This window comes from Gymnoscopelus microlampas (genome assembly GCF_963454915.1).
Source record: "Gymnoscopelus microlampas genome assembly, chromosome: 16".
Lineage (NCBI taxonomy): Eukaryota > Metazoa > Chordata > Actinopteri > Myctophiformes > Myctophidae > Gymnoscopelus > Gymnoscopelus microlampas.
Window position 1 is genome coordinate 8,187,649 of NC_139953.1, and position 23,806 is coordinate 8,211,454.

The 23,806-nt window shown below is 42.2% G+C and overlaps 1 protein-coding gene across 1 annotated transcript in view; it reads left to right on the forward strand.

The window, feature by feature from the left end:
- Positions 1-23,806, forward strand: part of arhgap18 (Rho GTPase activating protein 18) — a 41,432-nt gene that overhangs the window by 7,193 nt on the left and 10,433 nt on the right. Inside the window, exons 2-7 of the mRNA XM_084081733.1 lie at positions 13,196-13,439; positions 13,956-14,094; positions 17,764-17,846; positions 18,341-18,487; positions 19,741-19,798; positions 22,137-22,252. Coding sequence (XP_083937859.1) covers positions 13,196-13,439; positions 13,956-14,094; positions 17,764-17,846; positions 18,341-18,487; positions 19,741-19,798; positions 22,137-22,252 — 787 coding nt within the window. The remainder of the gene's footprint in view (positions 1-13,195; positions 13,440-13,955; positions 14,095-17,763; positions 17,847-18,340; positions 18,488-19,740; positions 19,799-22,136; positions 22,253-23,806) is intronic.

Consider the following 23,806-nt stretch of genomic DNA (forward strand, 5'->3'; position numbering starts at 1 on the left):
TTTGAGGCAATCCCAGTTATTTTACGCATAGTTGTTTTCCATTCCATCTGTATGAAATGATCAGAAATGTCATGTTTCCTTTAATGACCTGGAACTCATCTGTGTCACTTCTTGATTTGAGCTAAAAAGGCATTCTTTTACACTTGCGGCTATTCAAAAATAGCAGATCTACAAGCTCATAGCGCTACGAGCTTGTAGATCTGCTTTTTTTGAGAAATCGTGAAAATGTGTGCAAATCTTGGAATATATATTGTTTTAAAGCGAACATTTTAACTCAAATCTTTGCTTCTGGGGGTCCCTGGAACAAAATATTTTGAGATGGGGGGGGTCGGCGGCCAAATACATATAATTTTGGGGGTCCTTGACATGAAAAGGTTTGAGCACCACTGATATAGAAACATATGTTTTTTCAGAATACTGTTGGGATTTAGGAGACACGTAGAATCGGCTTCAGGTCTTAATGGGTTAAAGGGATAGTTCACCCCCAAAATGTCTTTTTTTTTTGGAGCCTTGAATTCATTGAAATGTTTTTGTTTTTGTCGCATTCCTAAGCCACTAATTTGATGACCGGAGACTCTGCCGGTCAAAGAAGTAATTTTCTTTGGGTGAACTATCCCTTTTAATGGGTTAAATGTCAGTGATGGTGACTGACAGGCGTATGTACAGGCTTGAATGTAAATGTCAGGTCTGAATGCTTTCATTGGTGTTTCAACACACATCTGAACTGTCTTGGAAGGTTGGCAGCTCTGAGCTGATGTGATAAGAAAGGTGTGTGGACACGGGTACAAAGAGTAGAACACAACACGTGCACACACACACACACACACACACACACACACACACACACACACACACACACACACACACACACACACACACACACACACACACACACACACACACACACACACACAGGTCATGTGGCTTTCCCCTTGTTAATAAAACAAACACACTCTCATGCACACACTACAGTGCAAAAATAACCTTGAGGAGAGAAGCATTGTGACTCGTGTGTGTGTGTGTGTGTGTGTGTGTGTGTGTGTGTTCCCATCTCAAGCCATATTAGGGAACAAAACATGTGGCCTATGTCAGGAAATGTTGTCATTGTGGACAGCATGTGTGTGTGTGCACCTAATTGGGTTTTATTGGATTTCATAGGGTTGAGGTTGAGGTAAGGAGATATGAAAGGAATGTAAGTCAGTCCAATGTATCCAACAGTTGGACTCACTGACTCACTCACCCACTTTGTGTGTGTGTGTGTGTGTGTGTGTGTGTGTGTGTGTGTGTGTGTGTGTGTGTGTGTGTGTGTGTGTGTGTGTGAGTGTGAGTGTGTGTGTGTGTTGTGTGTGCACAACCCGGTCACATAACCACAGTGTTGAATCAGAGTGGTTGATTGAATGCTGCAATGTGACAGGAACTTGTGCATGTTTGACATTGTTTGTAACATCATGGCTGTGAGTAGAATGTCTTGTAACAGAGAGTGTTGTTGACTCTGTCGAGCGGCTCCCACCCTTTTCTGGATCAGGGCCCACTTGAACATCTCAAAAGTGTTTGTGGCCCACCCATATGAATATTCTTTGACATTATTTTTTTATTAAGTTATATCATGATTACAATCTTTGTGTTTATGAAATTATTTGGGGGCCCACTTTTTTTGGGCGCAAAATCCTCAGGACCCCTCCAGGGTGCTCCGGCCCACATGTTGGGAAGCGCTGATTTATCTAGTCCAGTGACGTAGAGTTGCTGTTTGGTTTGCTCCGCAGCCCTTTGGAGACGGTCAGTAATATCACCCTCCTCTCTCTAATCATCTTTGGCGGTTTGCTGGGTGTCTGACAGAGTGGAGTTCAACCAGAAGCCCCTTGGTCCACTATTCAAAAATAGCAGATATACAAGCTCATATCGCACCAACAAGTGCCGCGCTATGAGCTTGTAGATCTGCTATTTTTGAAAAATCGAAAATTTTGTGCAAAACTTTGAATATATATTTTTGAAAGCAAACATTTGTAACAGTTTTCTGAAAAACGTATGTTGCTACATCAGTGGTGCTCAAGCTTTTTCATGTCAAGGACCCCCAACATGATATGTATTTGGCTTTGGACCCCCATCTGAATATATTTAATTCCAGGGACCCCCAGAAGCAAAGATTTGAGTTAAAGATGTGCCAAAAAAAAAAAGAAGTGACGCGCGATGAGCTTGTATATCTGCTATTTTTGAATAGCCAAAGTATAAAATAATAGTTATAGCTCAAATCTAAAATGACACGGATGCGTTCCCGTGTTGAATGGGTTAACCTGGGAAGTGGTGCATGGCTTTGTGTTGCCATGAAATAGCCCAGGAGTCTGTGTACAAGGGTTAGGGGTCTGTACACACAGAGAGGGAGGCCAGTACCAGGGTCTCTAAGACGTTAAGGCCTCTCACAAGAAATGACCTCATTAAATGACCTCATTTCTTCTTGTGAGGACATCTGGACCTTGACATCAGACACGCACACACACACACGCACACGCACACGCACACGCACACATGTGCAGATGCAAGACTTGTTAATAATTAACTCTCATAACAGAGTTATAAATAGACAGTTTTGATGACAACTGTAAATCAAAGATTGACAAACAACACACACTCGTTTTAACAGCTTTTTTTTTTTTTGGTCACGTGTGTGAGAAGAATCACTGAAGCGAAAGCATTTTTAGTTTTAGCATCACACACACACACACACGCCGCGTTTCAAGCTTGCAGATCTGCTCCTTTGCTGCTTTTCTGTGACGCTGTAGTGTGATCAAGTAGGGTGCTAATTTACGGAAAATCACAAAAAGTTAGAATATAGAGATACTGTAGGAGGTTTCTGCCTGACAGCAACGATATATACTCTCAAATGATTTAGCAAGGGTTGCACTGAAAAGTGAGCATGACTGTATACTGCTTCATGTGTTGAAACACAGGGCATCATACTCTGTGTTTTGGGGGGGTTCGTCCATTATTGTCGTTTTTCTATTAGTTAACGCACAACAGATGTGTTTGTGTTGCCATGAAATAGCCCGGGATTCAGTGTAACAAATGGATTCGTAAGCACGTCTTCCATCACTGGATGTGATGTGAGGTCGAACCACAAGTTTAGTATCACAGTGTAAACAGAAAAGAGGAAATTCGAGACAGAGAATCAGGAAGCGCGTTTGTCCTTTTTGTCCTCACAGCGAGCCAAGAAGAGCAGGAGGAGTGAAAGAGAATCAAGAGGAATAGAGCAGTGGTTTTCAACCTTTTTTGTTCCAGGGACCCCCCAGAAGCAAAGATTTGAGTTAAAAATGTTCGCTTAAAAAAATGTATATATATATTCAAAAATATGCACATATTTTCAAGATTTTTCAAAAATAGAAGATATACAAGCTCATAGCGTGGCACTCGGTGGTGCCGCGCTATGAGCTTGTATATCTGCTATTTTTGAATAGCCAAAGCTAAGTGGTTAAAATGATTGTGACGCTATGTAAACAAATAATACTGGGGACCACCTGGTATCCCCCCCAAGGACCACTGGTGGTCCCCGGATCACTGGTTGAGAACCACTGGAATAGAGCATAGGGCTGCAACAATGAATGGAACGAATATAAAATAGCTGATCTACAAGATCACTACATGTTGCGTCGCAACGCTTTGTGAGCTTGTAGGTGATCTATTTTGGTTATTTTGGTGTTGTACGAAGTATAAAAGACCTGAGGCCGATTCTACACAATGTCTTCTAAATCCTACAGTTTTTAGGAAAAAAGCTATACTATATCAGTGGTGCTCTAACTTTTTCATGTCAAGGACCTCAAAATGTATATGCATTTTGCCGCGGACCCCCATCTCAAACTTTGTTTGTTCCATGGACCCCCAGAAATAAAGATATGAGTTTAAAAAAAAATGCTTTGAAAAATATATTGAAAGATTTGCACACATTTTCACGATTTCTCAACAATTATATAAATAGATATACGAGCTTGTATATTTGCTATTTTTTAATAGTCAAAGTGTAAAATTATGCTTTTTAGCTCAAATCAAAAAATGACACAGATGCGTTCCCGGTCTTCGATTAGGACTTTAAAATAACTATAAGTATTAAAAAAACAAAACACATAGAATAATCGCTAAGATAATCAATAGCCATAGCCCTAAAAGAGGTAGATTTTAGAGCGGGAACACCAGGAGAAAAGGGGAATTTAGAGGAAGAGGAGGAGAGAGAGGTCCCTTGCGAGGAGGAGGTTGAGAGGAAGTGGTGGGCGAATAATAGAGGAAGTAGTAGAGGACGGGTTTCCATAGCAGTCCAAATGCCAAACGTTACTTCCTAACGAGCAGCATCTGCGTCTCAGGAGGTGGAGCGGCCGTTCGGGAAACGGAAGGTACCCCGGTTCGATATACCCGGCTCCTCCTGGCTTCATGTCGAAGTGTCCTTGAGCAAGGCATTGATCCCAGGCCCCTTAACTGCTCCCGATGAGCAGGTTGGTGCCTTGCATGGTTACCTCCACCGTCAGTGTGTGAGTGGGTGAATGTAAAGCGCTTTGGATAGGTGCTATAGAAGTTCACCATTTTACCATTTAGCCACTTTCAACCTGGCATAGTTTTGGGCATGTCATTTATAGGCAAAGAATCTTCATGAATTGACAACGTGTCTCAATGTCACACGTTGTGAGCTTGTTGATCAGGGGTCGGCAACCTTTTTAACCCATTAAGACCTGAGGAGATTCTTAAAACATTTTCTAAATCCTATTTTTTTCCCAACATTTTTCAAAAATAGCAGATCTACAAGCTCATAGCGCGGCACTCGGTGCCGCGCTATGAGCTTGTATATCTGCTATTTTTGAATAGCCAAAGAAATTTAAAGTGACACAGATGCGTTCCAGGTATTAATGGGTTAAATGATTTTATTGACTTGATAGTCAGTGTGTCATACCAACATTACAAATATATAAATATGATGCCACATCAAAATAAAACATTTCCAACATATATTATCATTGTGATGATTGAAATATATAACAATGCCTTTTGTTTTAAACATCATGTTTCACACCAGGACATTGTAATGATCGTTAGACTCAGACCCCACCTCAGACTCCCACCGTATCTTATTCATCAGTCAAGGGTCGGAGGTCGCATACCTGAACATTTGATTCACGTTTAGTCTCAAAGTGACACTGGGTGGTCAGCAGCAAACAACATTTTCAAGACAGGAACACAAACAAAACAATGAACGTCAGAGAAAACAGAACAACCAGATGTCACAGGAGATAAAATAAAGTATCGATGGTGCTCACGGATCAAATGGGATCAAACATGAGAAAAAACAGAAACGATCCGAGCACTCAGGAGTAAAAAGGAGTAAAATCCTATCAATCTAAGGCGACTGCCAACTTGTTTCAGCCTCGAGCCCGAGGTCGAAACAAGTTGACAGTCGCCTTATAATAATAGAGGCTGTTGTTCTCTCTCATACACAAAACCATATTTATCCATTAGGGCTGTTATACCCAACCATCTATTGAAGCTTTCTTTGCCTTTTTCGCCTTTGTTCTCTGAGCAAGAACTGCAGCACAGGGTGATCGCAATCATTATGAGCTGGCATTGTGACGTACACTGTTCACCTTTAGAGCATCCAAGGTGAACACACAAGTAAATAGCTATAGGCTTGTATTTTAAAAGAAAAATCCTTTATGTCACACTTACGCCAGAGAGCCAGTGATAATTACCATCTCCTGAGCTAATGGTGGCACCCATGCCTAAGGTTGCTTACCCCTGTTGTAGACCATTTCTTTTAGATGTTTGACTATATAAAATAGGGCTTAAGTGGTTAATGCTGGAGTGTGCGTGGGTGCATTTGGTTTTCTGGATCTGTATAATATGCTTGTGTGAGCAAGATTGTATGACTGCTTGACCATGCTGTATGCATTCGTCTGCACACACTCGTGTTAGTACATGTCTTGGGAGGTCTGCTGTGGTATGTGTGGCTGCTTGGAGTTAACTGTTGATGTTAAAGCTCTCTCGCTTAATCCTGAGATGATGAACATAAAGTGAATGTTGTTGGTATTGCGTATTAGCTTACTGCTCTGTCTACACAGCAAAAAAAAAACTAAATAGATCATTTAATTCAGAGAGGGAAAAAAAGAAAGAAGCCGGTCCATTTTTTGCAGACTCAGAGATAAATGTGCACTTTTTTATGATGCAGGAATGTGTGCGGTTTATCTGAGGAGGGAGGATTTTTTTCACCCACTCATTTTTGTCTGATTCGTCACCTTTACGCTGTGTGCTGCAATATGCCAAGAATGCACAAACTTAACTGAGACCAGACCAACAATGGACGGAGAAATGGAGACCCCCAGAGATTGACGGTTAGTGGTTCTCAAACATTTTCATAAGGCGGAAAAACCCAAAACCCCCATAATCCCCATAACCACCTATCCAAACGACTCAAGGCCGGGTACCGCACTCCCTCGAGTCCTTACCAATGTGTGCGGCGAGTTTTTCGCTCACAATTATGTCAAAAGTTTTCAAAAATACGCTCACAATGGTGTCGCATTGCGACGCGTTGTGAGCTTGTAGTTTGGCATGTTCTTTTTAGTAGCTAAAGCATAAAATAAGGTTAAAGTGGTAAAACTAATTTTTATTTATATTAACTACGTTTTTTAAACCCCCTCAAGGAGCCCACTTTGTGAACCACTCATGTAGGGAAACATGAAGACATAGACAGAGACACATAAGTAGAAATTCCGCATTATGGTTGTACTCCTCTCTGCAGTTTATGTCCATGTCTGTCCTGAAGGAATTGAATAGCCTAACCATTGTTGTGTATTAATGGTGAAATGTAAGCTGTCACGCTATTGACGTACACTATGAAATGTGTTTTGTTTGGTCACAGTGTGACCTTGACCTTTGACCTGCAAATTCCAAGTTGGATGTTTGTTCCAGATGTCCTGAAATTCCCTGAGATATCACCTTCACGAGAATGGGGCGGACGTGAGGCTCATGGTGACCTTTAACAGCCACAATCTTCACTTCATCATTTCTTCCAATTAGACGTCTGTGTGAAATTATGTCTTAATGAGCTCATTCATTCTTGAGTCATGGCCAAAGTTGAGTTTCGACCAAGTTGTTCCTGAGATATTGCATTACAATGTTGAGATCCAATTTTCTATACTTTTACTTCTATTCCCCTACATCTCAGAGGCAAATATTGTACTTTTACTCCACTACGGTTGTTTGAAAACTTTAGTTACTTTGTAGATTTTTATTATTACAAAACATACATCAACCACTTCAGCCCTATTTCAACTTTGGTTGTTTGAAAATAGCAGATCTACAAGCTCACAACGCGTCGCATCGCAATCAAAAGATTTGTTATTTTTAGACATTGTAAAATGGGACTTCAATTCTTCATAATGAGTACTTTTACTTTTGGTACTTTAAACATATTCCAGCCAGTACATTTGTATTTTTACTCAAGTAACATTTTGAACACAGGCCCTTTACTTGTAACACAGTATTTTTATATTGTGGTATTGATACTTTTACTTAAAATATCGGAGTGTGTGTGTGTGTGTGTGTGTGTGTGTGTGTGTGTGTGTGTGTGTGTGTGTGTGTGTGTGTGTGTGTGTGTGTGTGTGTGTGTGTGTGTGTGTGTGTGTGTGTGTGTGTGTGTGTGTGTGTGTGTGTGTGCGTGCGTGCGTGCGTGCGTGCAAACGAGCGAGAGAGAGGTCTTTCTCTTTTGTCCTATAGTAGCATAATTTGTCACAGTAAGACGTGTGACCTTTTAAGAAGTGGGAAGAGGTGGAACATGTGTGTTCACACCTTGCTGCCACACAGGAAGCTGTTCCACACTAGAGAATTAATTCATTATTTCAGGTCTTCTCATCCCGTCTTATCTCGACTGAGAACAATTTTGAAGATGACATGAAGCAATTTTCTTGGGAAGATGAACGGTAGACTTCTACACTAAATGGAACAGAGCCTTCATTAGTATCATTGGTAGCACCTGCGAAGGAAGTGATATTGGGCTGCTGTGAATAGAGCCAATTCCCTTTTTCTCCTGGTGTTCCCGCTCTAATATCTACCTCTTTTAGGGCTATGGCTTCTTAGTCCGCTGAACAGAGAACAAGATAAAACTCCATCGCGACGACATCCTGTTTTGGACGAAGGTCGTTAACAATGAGGTCCCATTCATTTTGTTTTTTTATTGAGTAGCTGCCACTCACATGACACTATATGAGTGTGTATGACATCGACGGGGGTTTCAGCTGCATGAGGCAGTGATACACGCCGGGACAGGCGCTGGGGATAAAGTACTCAAATTCTTTACTTAAGTAAAAGTACCAATACTGCAATGTAGAAATACTCTGTTACAAGTAAAAATCCACAATTCAAAAATTTCTTGAGTAGAAGTACAAAAGCATTGGCATCAAAATGTAGTTAAAGTACCTAAAGTAAGAGTACTGATATATTTGAAAATAGCAGATCTACAAGCTCACAACGCGTCGCATGGCGACGCGTTGTGAGCTTGTAGATCTGCTATTTTCAAATAGCCCATGTATAAAATAGGGCTAAAGTGGTTAATGTATGTTTCATAAAATCATGATTCATATCTGAAAAGTAACTAGTAACTAAAGTTTTCAAATAGTTGTAGCGGAGTAAAAGTACAATATTTGCCTCTGAGATGTAGTGGAGGAGAAGTAACAGAGAGAAGAGAATGTATTGGAAATTGGAAATACTCCAGTAAAGTACAAATACCTCAAATTTGTACTTACTTACTTTCCACCACTGCATGACAGTATGAGTATGACATCGGGGGTTTCGGGCTGCATGAGGCAGTGATACACGGGACAGGCGCTGGGTGACTGATGGCTACGTCACACACAGAGAGAACAGCCTGTGGCCCAGAAAATATATTAATAGCTGTGGCTCCTTTGATAGTGTTTTGCCTGGAGCGTTGCCCACTAATAGTGACTGATGAATGAAAGCCCTTTTAGAAGAGAGTTTGTCATCTGTTCTGCTATAGTTTTGCTTGGCCTGGACTATACGAGTCGTTTTGTTGAGGATTTGACGTGTGCATGGCTGATATATCTGCCATTATTTGACTTTTTTTAATGTAACTGGTATTTGCAGCGGTTCACCACTCACCACGATGACTCCCCGACACGGGAGGGCATGGGAGCGATCTATGGCTGTGTTGTTTATGCTATTGGTTCTCAAAGTGGGGTCCGGGAACCCCCAGGGGTCCTTGAGGGAGTTCCAGGGGGTCCCCAGCTAAATGATAGATTAGGAACCAAATGGACCCTTATGGGTCTGTAACTGAGAGTGTACAAATGGAATCAACGGGTTAATTTGGTTCCATTTGTACACTCTCAGAGTTAAATTAATATAGATTTGACTATATAAAGTGGGGTCCCAGAGATAGAGATGCCATTAAATGGGGGTCCGTAGCCCTAATGCATGTCAAACTGGGGGGTCCTTGAAATTAAAATGGTTGAGAATCACTGCTAGAGCCGTAAAAAATCTTCTCTTATGGGGGCCCCTGGCATATCTTTTCAAATGGGGGCTAATAAGTGTCAATTTGGGGGTCCTTGACATGAAAAAGTTTGAGAACCACTGGTTTATGCAATATGAGAAATGTTTGTAATATCACAGTCATTCTAGGCCTATAGGACGCTCCAACATCGGGATTGGCATCGACCTGACTTCAGTCAGACTCTAGTTTGGACTGCTCTAAGTCATTAAGTGATTGGCCTTTGTAAATGAGGGTTATCTGTTGCTTTCTGTGTGAAGTCGGTCATTATCTGTTGTGTAACCTCTTCCAATGCCCTTCCACCTTTACAGGTGGAAGGGCATTAAATATTTAACTGTGTGTGTGTGTGTGTGTGTGTGTGTGTGTGTGTGTGTGTGTGTGTGTGTGTGTGTGTGTGTGTGTGTGTGTGTGTGTGTGTGTGTGTGTGTGTGTGTGTGTGTGGCGCTATGGAGGTGTTTGGGTATGGTGCGTTTCCTGTACCCTTTTTAGTAACCTAGGTTGAGTTTATATTTATGACACACACACACATACAGTACAAAAACATAGGCTGACATTCTAATCTCTAAGACTGGAACTGGAATCGATTACTTTATCGATGAATTAAATAACCGGGACGTGCTTTTTAATGTTATTATTATTATTATTTTGTATATATATCAACGAATCAATTAACCACTCATGCCCTATTTTATACTTCATCACACCATGGTGTTACAGTACAAAAATGGTGAAAATAGCATATCTACAAGCTCACAATGTCTCACGATGTGATGCGCTGTGAGCTGGCAAATCGTCTATTTTCATCAGTTCAGAAAGTTTTTGATATGTTTTGAAACTTTTCGCTCATAATGTCACACCTGAAATAGGGATATATTACAATTCTATTTTTTTGGGGTAACCAATTGCACCCCTAATAATCTTCTTTCGCTTTTGAGTATGAAAAGGGGAGAAGTTCTGTCCACTTCCTAGAAGTTATTGTTTGCCTTTCCTGTAGGGTTGCCATTGCCAACCGTCCCTTAAAATAAGGAACTGTCCCTTCTTTGGAAACTAAAAGACATGTCCCTTACTGACAATGAACACAATTTGTTCCTTTATGTTTGGGAATCAGTCAATGACACATCTTACAAGTTCAAACAGCTCATATACATATCGTCGCTGTCAGGCACAAACCTCTTTTCTCCATATTTTAACTTTTTGTGTTTTTTCGAAATGAATGCCCTACTTGATCATACTACAGCGTCACACAAAATAATCAAAAGTAGCAGATCTACAAGCTCGAAACGTGTCACAAAGCGACGTGTTTCGAGCTTGTAGATCTTCTACTTTTGAAACTTTTGAATTTGAATCCTGAAAAGGAACAGTTTTGGACATATGAAGTTTCCACCCGACAGAGACGATGTTTTTTTCTTTCTACACCAAATCTCCTTGACAAAAAATGGCTCACGTTGTGAGCTTGTAGATCTGCTATTTTTGGCGAATGTTCCCACCTGAATATGGATGCTGTGGTTCAAGAGGTTTTTAATATACAAAAACTGTACGTATATACAGTTGGATTTTATTATTATATATTTTATTATTATTTTTTGGGACATCCCATATTTTTCTCATAAATAAGGGATGCCCGACCAGGTTCCAGTGAGCCAACAGGCACTCTGGTTGACCAGAATGGAACACAGCCTTAATTAGTATCATTGGCAACACTTCTTGTCCGCACTGAAGAGACACTTGTTTACTCAGGCTTTTGACAATTACTTTGTTTATTTTGTGTAAAGCGTCCTTGGGTTTCTGAAAGGCGGCTATATAAATTCAAGTTGTTATTATCATTATTATTATTATTTGTGGCTATCCTACTATTTCATGACAAAATGGTCCCTGTGAAAAAAGGTCTATTTTCAGCTTCGTTCGCAAACTGCACACCCAGTAACTTTCTATCCATGGCTACAGATTACACAGGGATGCCACCGAGCTGTTATTAGAATACCGCCTTGTTTAGCAGGAGTTTAGAAAGCGCAGCCCCACCTTGGCATAAGAGTGCATCTGTCTCTCACTTTGCTATTTGTTTTCCTCTATTTGCATTCCCCAAAATGTCAGCAGTAAACACTAGTGTATATAGTCTTCCCCAATATGGAAACGGCACCGACAAGGGGAATTAAACAGCTGTGTTGTTGTTGTGTTTCTGTCTCTATGCACGCACACACACACACACACACACACACACACACACACACACACACACACACACACACACACACACACACACACACACACACACACACAACCATGAAGGCAAAGGTTCTTTTCAAATACTTACTTGTTGATTAACCCATTAAGACCGGGAACGCATCTGTGTCATCTTTAGATTTCTTTGGCTATTCAAAAATAGCAGATATATAAGCTCATAGCGCGGCACATGAGCTTGTACTGTAAAAAAAAACCTTGCTGTTTATTTAGAAAAATCGTGATTTTTTTTTGCAAATCTTTGAATATATATATATATATATATATATATATATATATATATATATATATATATTTTTTTTTAAAGCAAACATTTGTAACTCAAATCTTTGCTTCTGGGGGTCCTTGGAACAAAATATTTTCAGATGGGGGTCCACGGCCAAATACATATCATTTTAGGAGGTCCTTGACATGAAAAAGGTTTTAAGCACCACTGATACAGCAACATACGTTTTTCTCAGAAAACTGTTTAGGATTTAGAAGACATTTGTAGAATCCCCCAGAAGCAAAGTTTTGATTTACAAATGTTCGCTTTAAAAACGTATATATATATTCAAAGATTTGCACAAATGTTCATGATTTTTCAAAAATAGCAGATCTACAAGCTTGTACATCTGCTATTTTTAAATAGCCAAAGAAATCGAAAAAAGACACTTATGCATTCCCGGTCTTAATGAGTTAAAGCCAAATTGCACAAATTATGACTTGATTCATGCCAGCTGTGCTTCATCTCATCCTGGCTAGGCTGTGCAGTGCTGCTGGGCCAGTGGAGGCAGAGTGTTGGCTCTGTGTGTGTGAGACACACGACCTAATAACTGCTGCTATTCATAGTTCACCGGCAGTGTTTTCCTCATTAGTTGTCAGGCTGGGAATTCAGCATGTTGCTGGCTATTCTATGGTTAGAGGAGATGGGTTTTACTTACTCGTCGTGTCTGCCTCTCTGTCTAAAGCTTGATTTTTACTTAAAGGGATAGTCCACCCCCAAAATGACACTTTTTTCCTATCGATTAGTCACCCCATGGAGACTTGAAAACAAAACAACATCCATGAATTCAAGTCTCCATGGGGTGACTAATCGATAGATTTTTTTTGTTTTTTGTGCCAGTGTCATGCCGGAAACGGCTCATAGATATAGATACTTGTAGATCGGCTATTTTAGCGCACAACTGAGTACAAACCACACTTAACTGCCTGTCTGTCTTGAAGGCTTAGTTGTTGACCTGTCTGTCTCATTCTCTGCTAGTCATAACAGTTTAGTCTGACTGTTGTTTATCTACCAGACTGACCACATCTCTCTCTCTCTCTCTGTCTACCTGACGTTTACCATATATTTGCAGAATAACCCACTGAATCTCCCGCCTGCCTGGCTGTCTACCCACCTATTTAACGTGTTTGGGCCTTGTTTTTTCTGTCCACCGTCTTCTCTCACAGCCGCAAAACGGGCCATTACAGCGTGCAGCAAACCCAGAACCCACTGCATGGAGAGAGACCCGGAGGAGGACCCACCACCATCAGCGGCGCTTCACCATCGCTTCCCCGCCCGGTCGTCTCCACCCCGTGCCCCAGGTCTCTGCCCAGCGGCTCCAGCCCCAAGCCAGGCTCCAGCCCCAGGCTCAACGCTAACTGCAGCCCCAGGCCTGGGTCGCGGCCTGCGTATCACCGCTGCAACTCCCAGGTTAGGAATCTGGATGATTTGTTAACCAACTGGACCTGAGGACCCGATTTCTACAAAGGCCTTCTAAATCAGTAGTTCTCACACTTTCAAGATTTAAACAAAAATGTTCAAAAATAGCAGATGTACAAACTCACATATAAAGAGATAAAAGTGTAGACGCCTATGTCGTTACCACGGTAGCGAAAGCCTATATGTCGACGCAGGGCGGCTTTGGGTTGACGTTGTTTAAATCAGTCTGAACACACAGATCTGTGACGGATCAGATCTGGTCACTTGCAAATGCAGTGTGAACAATCGGGCCAAAACATCAGATTTGAGAAATAAATGGGATGTGACTGCAGTCTAAATTTGGCCTTTTGACTCTAACTCAGGGGGAGCCGCGGGGGATCAAAACCTGACGCCTCCTGATCCACTGCCATCCATTGCATGTTTTCCTGCATCTATGCATCATGCTGTACTTCATGTGTGTTTGCGAATGTGTCTGTACACGCGTCTCTGTGCGTTTGTGTCGTCCAGGACTCCCTCGATGAGCTAGCGATGGACGACTTCTGGAAGGAGGTGGAGAACATCAATCGCTCGGGAGGAGGAGCGGGAAGGGGCGAGGGAGGCGGAGAGGGGGAGGCGCAAGACGAGGAGCAGCAGAAGATTCCTGAAGGTAGGAGACACACCGTAAAAGGACAAATGATTATACTTGCCGTGTTCGCGTTGCCGCCAGGGTCCGCTATGACCATAGTAGTATGATGACAATATCATCACCAGCTCTGCGTCCTCCCGGTGGGGGCTCCTCACTGGCAGGTGAGCCGGTAGGGTATAACGGCAGTGGCAACACAGACATGTGTGTGGGGAGGGTTAATTGGCATGACTAAACTGGGAGATGAAAAGTGGTGAACAATAACAAATTACATTGTGACTGGGACACCGGACCGTTTCAGACGCTCTTTTATTCGTGTATATGTAAAACATATATCCCATATAGGCTCTATGCACAGCAGCCATATTGGGAATGAATTGGGCCCCTTCCTTACTTCCTTCACCGGTGATACCAATGATACTAATTAAGGCTCTGTTCCATTTAGTGTGGCATAGTGGTTGTCTTATTTTCAAGGACCCCCATAACTCTAAGAGTGTACAAATGGAACCAAATGGACCCTTACGTGTCCATTTGGTTCCATTTGTACACTCTGAGTTACACACCCACCATAAGGGGCCATTTGGGAACCAAAATGGAGTGTTTCTACTAGTGCGCCAACATGCACGGTATCAGCACCCTGACCAGAATGGAACAGAGCCTTCATTAGTATCATTGGTAACACCTGTGAAGGAAGTAAGAAGAGGCCCAATTTCTTTCCAATATGGCTGCTGTGCATAGAGCCTATTACATTGTTCATGTGAAGCAGTTTGTTTATGATTATGATCCTATCATACTTGCTGTTGTCCTACATGGACAACAGCAAGTATAATTTGGCCTCAAGGCCTCTGACCCCAAGTGTTTCCTTAACAACTAAAAAGTTGTAACTATTTACGTTCTCAACAGATAATCCTTTAATCTCTATTAGAGATCATGTGATGATCAATTGGCACTTTGCTTAAAATGTTGTGACCTATCAAAAGCAGAGGCGTGTGTTTCCCCCCAGCAAATCTAACCTGGGATAACTCATTACAGTCAGACAGGGATGCAAAACGGCACCCCCTGGTGGCTTAACCAATCACATTTCACTAAGAAGACACACAACAGAATGTGGCACAAAGATCAAATTGCATGTTCATTATAATGTGACTCTTTTTCCTTACTCTCTCTGCTTTACTGCCTAATAGAACACAACTGTCTTAACATTTATCATACAGATTATTAGAGCGTTGACACACTCTCGCTTTTTATTTTGAATCATAACCCTAAGAATCACAATAAATCCTAATAATCACAATCAACAATATGACGGGTTCACTTTTGTGAAATTTGTGGTTATAATATTATGACAAATTAAACGGCAATAAATCATTTAAAGAATAACGTCATGCATAAGCCGTAAAATCCTCAGTGTTAATTTTAAACATTTTAAAACTCCCGAGAGTGAGTACAAATGTAACCAAATGGACCCTTTTGGTTACGTTTGGGCTACACTCTCAGACTTAAATGCAATTGATGGATTGAGGGGTGTGATGTGGTAGTGTTGGCGTTTATATAAAACTGTATGTATATTAGAATGTGTGTATATGGGTATATGCACGCATTCGGGTGTATATATGTGTATGAAAATTAAGACATGAATGTAGTATATATTGTATATTTTCGAGTAAGTATGTAAGTAGTCTTGAATGTAATTACGAAATATTTTGAGTGTTCATTCAATATGAACTTTATAAACAATGTAACTAACTTAAATCAACATGTAGGAAGGATAGGCATAAATAAGCTTTGCGCTTCAGCCTATGCCTTTTCGATCAAACCACATGAATTATTGGATTACAGTGTGGTACGTTTTGTGTAACTGCTGATGTGGATCGAAATAAACTAAACTAAACACTTCAGGATTTTATAGTGTAATCTTAAATCACAAAACGGTACAGAATGTCCAGATTGTCCACTAAGTTGAAACTGTCAAACGTTAAAAGCCTTCTGTGTATAAAGAAGTGAGTGATGCAGGCAGACAGACAGACAGGAAGGTCTATTGTAAGCTCTGTTGTAAATGTTAGTCGCAGCAGTTTTATAGTGTTTATACGCCGTAAAAATACTGCTCATCCGTTTGTAACTATTGAGAGTGTAAGAAATGTAACCAAATGGACCCTTGCGGGTCCATTTGGTTACATTTGTTCACTCTCAGAGTTAAATCGACACTGAGGGTTCTTACGGTGTTGAGGTGTGTTAACGGTGTTCGTGCACTATAGCTATTGTTCTGTGGAACAAACACACACATCCTGTGCGTCCAAATGTTTCTCTCGTCCCTCCTTTTCCCTTTCCTGCACCTGGGGCAATGTCAACTGTGTCTCATTAGGAGAGGATGAAGACTCCTCTTGTCCGCTCCGTTCTCCCCCTCCAATGTCTTTCTCTTTCCCTTGTCACCTTAAATGGTAAAAAATGGTAGTTGGAGTCCGTTTTATTTGTCGCATCAAGAGAGAGGATAGAGTTAGAGTGAGCACAAAGGGAAAGAGATAGAAAACAGCTTAAATGGAACAAATAAACATTTTTATATAGATGGCGTATGTGAAAGCAGATATACATGACATTTAGAACGTTGGCATTGTGTGCCGGTGTGTACACGGTGCATTCATGTAGCGCCTTCCTCCAAAGCGCATTTACAATCCCCCATTCTCACACTGGCGATGGAAACCATGCGAGACACCAACCTGCTCATCAGTTGAGTTGGGGAAAGTCCCGGAATAGACGCGCTGTGATTGGCCAGTAGTCACTTTGAGTGGCAGTTGGCATCGCTGCCAGTGGCATTGGCATGTTGTGGCAAACGCTCTCCCCACAACACAATTTGATATTCTGTGCCTAGCGGTACACGTTGAGCCGGCTCAAGCGAACTCCACCACGTTCGGCACGGCGACTCGCTCGCTCGGCGGTGCCTCTCGTGGCTCAAGTTCACTTGAGACGGCGTGCCTCCAAACTATAATTTATCGGCGAACAAAAATTGGGTTGGGGTTGGTAGTCTAATGATTAGCGAGGCACGCCACGAGGGCCGGTGCTGAAATAGGGGTTTTCTGGCTGTATTAGAATGTGACGACGCCCCCACCGAAGGGGTTTCCCAACTCTTGTAGAGTGAAAGCCCCGACCAGTGGTGATGGGAAGCCCCCCTTCTCCCGTATAGTTACATATATAGCATCAGGAGCGGGGGAGGCGGCCATAGCTCTAATGGGTAGTCTGGGAAACGGAAGGTCCCCGGTTGACGTCCCGGCCCTGGTCTGTGTCGAATTTCCCTGAGAAAACACTTAAACCTTAACTGCTCCCCGGGGCGCTGCCCCCGTAGTGCCCACTGCCCCCGTAGTGCCCACTGCCCCCGTAGTGCCCACTGCCCCCGTAGTGCCCACTTCCCCCGTAGTGCCCACTGCCCCCGTAGTGCCCGCTGCCCCCGTAGTGCCCACTGCTCCTGATACTTAGGATGGGTTAAACGCTTAGGACACATTTGTGCAAATATACAGTCAATACGGGTCAGGGAGCCCTGTGAGCAGGCACCTGGGGGGGACAGCGGCCCCTGGCACCATTTTGGGTCCCTCCTAGTAAACATTTAGGTCAATTTATTTAGGGAGGCAAAATGGTGCTGGTGTTGAAAAGAACTAAATGAAGACAAATGTCTCTCATCCTTCTCTTTGATTCTTTCTTCAGATGGAGAGCAGGAGGAGGCGTGGCTAACAGAGGCGGGTCTAGCCAGGCTGTTTGATGATTCGCTGGGAGTCGACCAGGATCAGGTGAGACGCACATCAAACATAAAACCTTTTATTTATTTTGTATGTTTCGCCTATGACAGGGGTCTTCAACGTTTTTCAGGCCAAGGACCCCCTAGCTGAGAGAGAGATGAAGCAGGGACCCCCTCTATATTGTATACAATTGTGTTTCAGATTCAACTTTTTTTGTTTACTTGGTCTGCTCTTTTTTCCCTCTACACCTAATACCGCTTTGCCAAAAATAGCCGATCGACAAGCTCACTACAAGCTCACGCCTCTGTGAGCTTGTAGATCTGCTATTTTTGGCTAAAGTTCTCCTCAGAAAGGGGATGCTATGGTTCAACTGGTTAACGTTAAAATAAAATCATATCACACAAAGATTTGGTGGCCCCCCCTGTATTAACTCTGCGGAGCCCCTAGGGGTCCCGGACCCCCTGTTGAAGACCCCTGGCCTATGACATGCCCAAAATAGGGATTCATTATTCATTAATAATCTAATTCAATCTGCTGACTGACAGGAAGAGGACAGCGCCGTGTTCCTGTCCACTCTGACCCGAACGCAGGCGGCCGCCGTAGAGCGGCGTGTGACATCACTGCAGCAGACACTGAGACGACGGAACCGACAGCACGCCCCCGACGTCAGGGACATATTCAGACCCGAAAAGGTCAGGGCCACACACACACACACACACACACACACACACACACACACACACACACACACACACACACACACACACACACACACACACACACACACACACACACACACACACAGACAGATTTTGTACATGCACATGGATTGGTCTGTACGTTTTTAGAAAACATTTTGCATTCAGAGTTCAGACCATGCAATAATATATAAGTTCTATACTGCAGTTTTTTTTGTGTGATTTTTATTGTGAAGTATGGGAAGCTGTATTGGATGCAAAGCGATTTTCTGCGCCAGCATGCAGAACGATAAAGCATGATCTCATCCTGTGTCATAAACAATATACACAATCCAGAGGAAGTACTCACATCCACATGCATTTCTGGGTGTCTTTTAAAAACATTGTATTGTTGAATAGTTAGTGTAGTACTGTATCTTCTTCTGTCTATGATACGGTTGATATGTAGCACAAATATTGACCACAAATGTGCAGAATGTTATTTTGATAGCATATTGTTTAGACAGATGCTAGGTTCGTTGTTTACCTGGTATGCTAGTTTATTTGAGGCACTCTACTTACAGTATGTGGCTATTTACCTTGTTGTTTATTGATTACAGTTCATTCTTACTCTGCTTAAGTTTAGCTTGTGCTTGTAAGTCACTCTGGATAAGACCATCAGCTAAATGCATGAATTGTAATTGTAAAACGGTTAATATTATTACAAATCCTCCTTATTGTTAATTTACTGGTTCATCTGTTGTGTCCGGGTAACTCAGTCGGTAGAGCTCTCGCCTTTGGACCACAAGCAAGGTCATAGGTCAAACTCAGCGCATGAGTAGCACTGCTTGGGTGTGGCAAGTCGTGCGGTACGTACAGGGAGCTGGTGGTAGGTGTGGCGCTCCACCTCAGAAATCCATGTCCCGGAGGGTCTAGCGCATTATAACGGAGATAGGCTCCCGCGTTCTCGGCTGATACCGACAATAAACCTCTCCAAACTACTGTATTCTCTCTGAGTTACTGTGTAACTGAATGTAATCAGCAGAGTTTCTCACTATGAAAATGAGGTGATAGCACAGTGTAATAAAGGCACTCAGCTGGGTTAAGGGTACGTGTGTGTGTGTGTGTGTGTGTGTGTGTGTGTGTGTGTGTGTGTGTGTGTGTGTGTGTGTGTGTGTGTGTGTGTGTGTGTGTGTGTGTGTGTGTGTGTGTGTGTGTGTGTGTGTGTGTGTGTGTGTGTTAATGTGTACATGTGTGTTGTGCTGCAGGTGGAGGAGCCTAACAAAGAGAGAACTGAGAACGGCAAAACAGATGTAAATACAGCTGGTATGTCTGACACACACACACACACACACACACACACACACACACACACACACACACACACACACACACACACACACACACACACACACACACACAGGTTAATTAAAACTACACTAATAACTAAACCTTGCTGAAACGATATTGTGTACATGCATACATACAAAACGTAATACTACTAAATATAATAAAGAATCTGCAGAACATGTTTTTGTCAATTTGGTCAAAATTGTCAATACCACAAGCATGAGGAGGTGCATATGATTATCATCTAGACCAGGGGTCTTCAACATTTTTCAGGCCAAGGACCCCTTAGCTGAGAGAGATGAAGCAGGGACCCCCCACTACTTTTCAATAGATTTCATAGATAGCTTCATAGACTTGTTTGACAGCACTATCATCAGTGTTAGGTTGGATTCATGTTAATGTGAATTTTGAGACATTTAACCACTTCCACCGCCAATACTTAGTAAACTTGCCCTTTCACTCTGTACTTAGTCTGCTCTTTTCCCCCCCATACACCAAACCTCTTTGGCCGAAATTAGCCGATCTACAAGCTCTGCTGTTTTTGGCTGAAGTTCTCCTCAGAATATGGATGGTAGGATTCAAGTGGTTGATGTAAAAAATAAATGATCCTATCACACAAAGATTTGGCGGCCCCCAGTAGTAACTCTGATGACCCCCCATATGGGTCCCGGACCCCCTGTTGAAGACCCACTGGTGTGTCATGAGACTAAGGATCATGTAACAACCACACATTGTTATCGCTGCACATAACAGTACAACTATACAAGCAATTATGAATGATCTTTTAAATTACTACATCAGTAGTTTGTGTGCGTTTATTTCCCAATAAAGAGGCCAATTATATACCCCAAGAAAAACATATTTAACCACTTTCAACCCGACATCCGCGTTTTGTCATTTATTAGATCGTATTTGCGTCATCAGTGTCAGATTTGCAGAAGGCATGAACTTCTGCCTCGGTGCACGTATTTAGAGAAGATAAATGCAGATTTATAGAAGGTAGACAATCTATATGGTGGACACTAAAACTTCTCTCTTTCTGTTCCTCTTTCTTTTTTAAAACGTTGATGTCGGGCAGAAACCTCTTATCTCCATATTCTAACCTGTTGTGTTTTTTTCGTAAATGAACGCCCTACTTGATCATATTACAACGCAGTGTTGATTTTAACAGCAAATTTTGATTTAGTTTTAGTCATATTTTAGTCATCTGAAATGTTTTGGTTTTTGTCTAGTTTTAGTCGACTAAATATCATAAGACTTTAGTCGACTAAATCTACATTGGCGGTGCCTTGATTTTACACTTGGTTGCATGCTGAAAATAGCAGATCTACAAGCTCACAACGCGTCGCGCTGCGACGCGTTGTGCGCTTGTAGATTGCTATTTTCAGAGCGCAAAACTTTAGCGCAACCAAACATAAAATGACTTGTCTTTTAGTTCTACTGGATCTCTTCTCCACTAGTCCCTCACTAGTCTGGGAGGGTTAGCGTCGGAGCTTGGACAGCAGGGGTGCGGCCACTGCGTTGTGATTCAAATCAACAGCCAATGAAGAAAAGGGGGCGGGATCCACATGCAGTGGGTGATGCATCTAAATAGGATCGACGGGAAGCAATTTCCCCTTGAGAAATTTCGGCCGCCATTGTTGTGTACTGCTGTTTGCCTCTCGTCGGACTTTTTAGACGAGTTGCACAGCTCTCAGACCGGTAAGAGGCGTGTCCGCTCAGATTCAGAGCGTGACGTACATCCCGCCCACAAATACCAGGGCTGTGGCCCAGAAGTTCCTTGCCAGAGCTGGCGAAAACTTCTGGGAACTCAGATTAGTCCCTCACTAACATTTTCATCTAGTTTTTATTTGCTGACGAAATCGTCAATATATTAAGTTTTAGTCATCGTAGCTTAGTTTTTATTTCGTTTTTATTCTGTTTTCGTCAGTGAAAAAAGGTAGTCGACGAACATTTTTCGTCATAGTTTTAGTCGACGAAATCAACACTGTACAGCGTCGCACACAAGGATGAAAAGTAGCAGATCTTCGCGCCGCGTTTCGAGCTTGTAGATCTGCTACTTTTGTTATTTCTGAATCCTGAAAAGTAATAGTTTAGGACATATGAGGTTTCCTTTCCACCCGACAGAGACGAAAACCTCTGCACTTTAGCACCTGTAACTGTGTCTCCCGGTATGTCGTTAACGCATGTCTGTGTATGATTTGTCCCACTTCCACTTAAGACATGTGTGTCAGTTACACAACCCCAGAGGGTGGACCCTTGACTTGTGTTTGTATGTGTGTGTGTGTGTGTGTGTGTGCGTTTGTGTACCTAGAAAAAGAGACAGAGTTGAACGTGGAAGTGTCATTTTCAGAGCAGGCACTCAACTACAGAGATCACCATCAAAGATTAAAACCCGACAGTCCACAATCACCTGATGACAAACTACCGGTGAGACATGCACATTAATAACACACACACACACACACACACACACACACACACACACACACACACACACACACACACACACACACACACACACACACACACACACACACACACACACACACACACACACACACACACACACACACCCCGCTCTGGTGTTTGTGTGTGTGCATGCAAACATAAGCAAAGGCCTTTTTGAAAAGCCGCCTCGTAAACCTTCACCTTGCAGGTGGAGCTCTTGTTTGTGAGGGATAATATAACGTCAGTGTTTGGAAATTAGACAATGCATCGATAACTTATTAATTGTCTTGCAGGCTTTGGGTTTATCATTGACAGAGGGCAGTAGACGGAAGCCTGATGTATACTCTGTGGTACGACAGTGTTGCTCGGCAAAAGATAACTGATATACACAGGGATGCGCTGTGGATTTTTTAGCTAGTGGAGCGCTACATCGGCGATTGAAATAACCTCTTTAATATGTAGGCCTATTTATTAACCCATAATATACTGTATATCAAATGTTATTCTATTTACTTGCATAATGGGGAAACATTTACCTTGCAGTCACCTCTGTAATTGAATTGGTTCATGAATCCATCAGCCACTGTTATCCAACTCTTTTGACTGCTTCAGACAGAACATCTGACACCTACAGGCTACTTAGCAGGTCACATAGTGGAGCATTGATATGCATCCAACCAGGTCGGTCATTCCTGTTCATTCACGCTGTGACACTCGGCAGGTTTCGTTAGCGAGGTGCGAAATGCTGTTATATGTATTTATTCATCAAATAAACACAACAGAAAGAACGGACCATTTACCTCATTACGTCAGCATAGATCTTTAACAGGAAGTGAGAGCCCCCTGTAGCAGGTTCTGATTGGTTGCACTTAAAATGACAGATGATCTAATTGGCCAGATCATAGTCCTCTGTATGAATTTGTCTGTAAGGAATGCTTCTGTTAATTGTAGTGTATTTATTTAACTCAAAATGTTTACCGTCTATCTGTTCAGCTGTCAGCTGACATTTATTAGCATTTATTTTGTACATAGGAGAAATGCAGCCGTTCAAAACAAACCCGCTCTCTTTTCACTGTGCTGTCCCCAAAATTAGGAAGTGTTTTGGTTCAATTAGTTCAATCATTAAACACACAGTTAGACTTAACGCAAATTGCAAGTATGCGACAGCAGACCGGCCCCCATCTGGAAATGCTTTGTGCCAGGGACCCCCAGAAGAGAAGTTTTGAAGGGAAGACTCTATGATGTTGCTCCAATGCTAACCCTCTAGTGACCTCCGGTGGTTGAAGGTGGTACTCTAGGTGGCCTACAGTGGTGCTTAATTTTATTGCGTTGACTAGAAAAAGGCTGGACTCATTTCACTTAGAATTCAATCAAATCCACGGTTCATTAACTGACAGTAAACATGGATTCAAGTTCTCAGTCGCTATTTGATTTGGATTCCATACAAAGAAAATAGTCGATCTACAAGCTCGGCTATTTTCGGTTGTTTGTTATTTTAAGATTGAAGAGTATTTAAAGTATTGTAAAAGTACA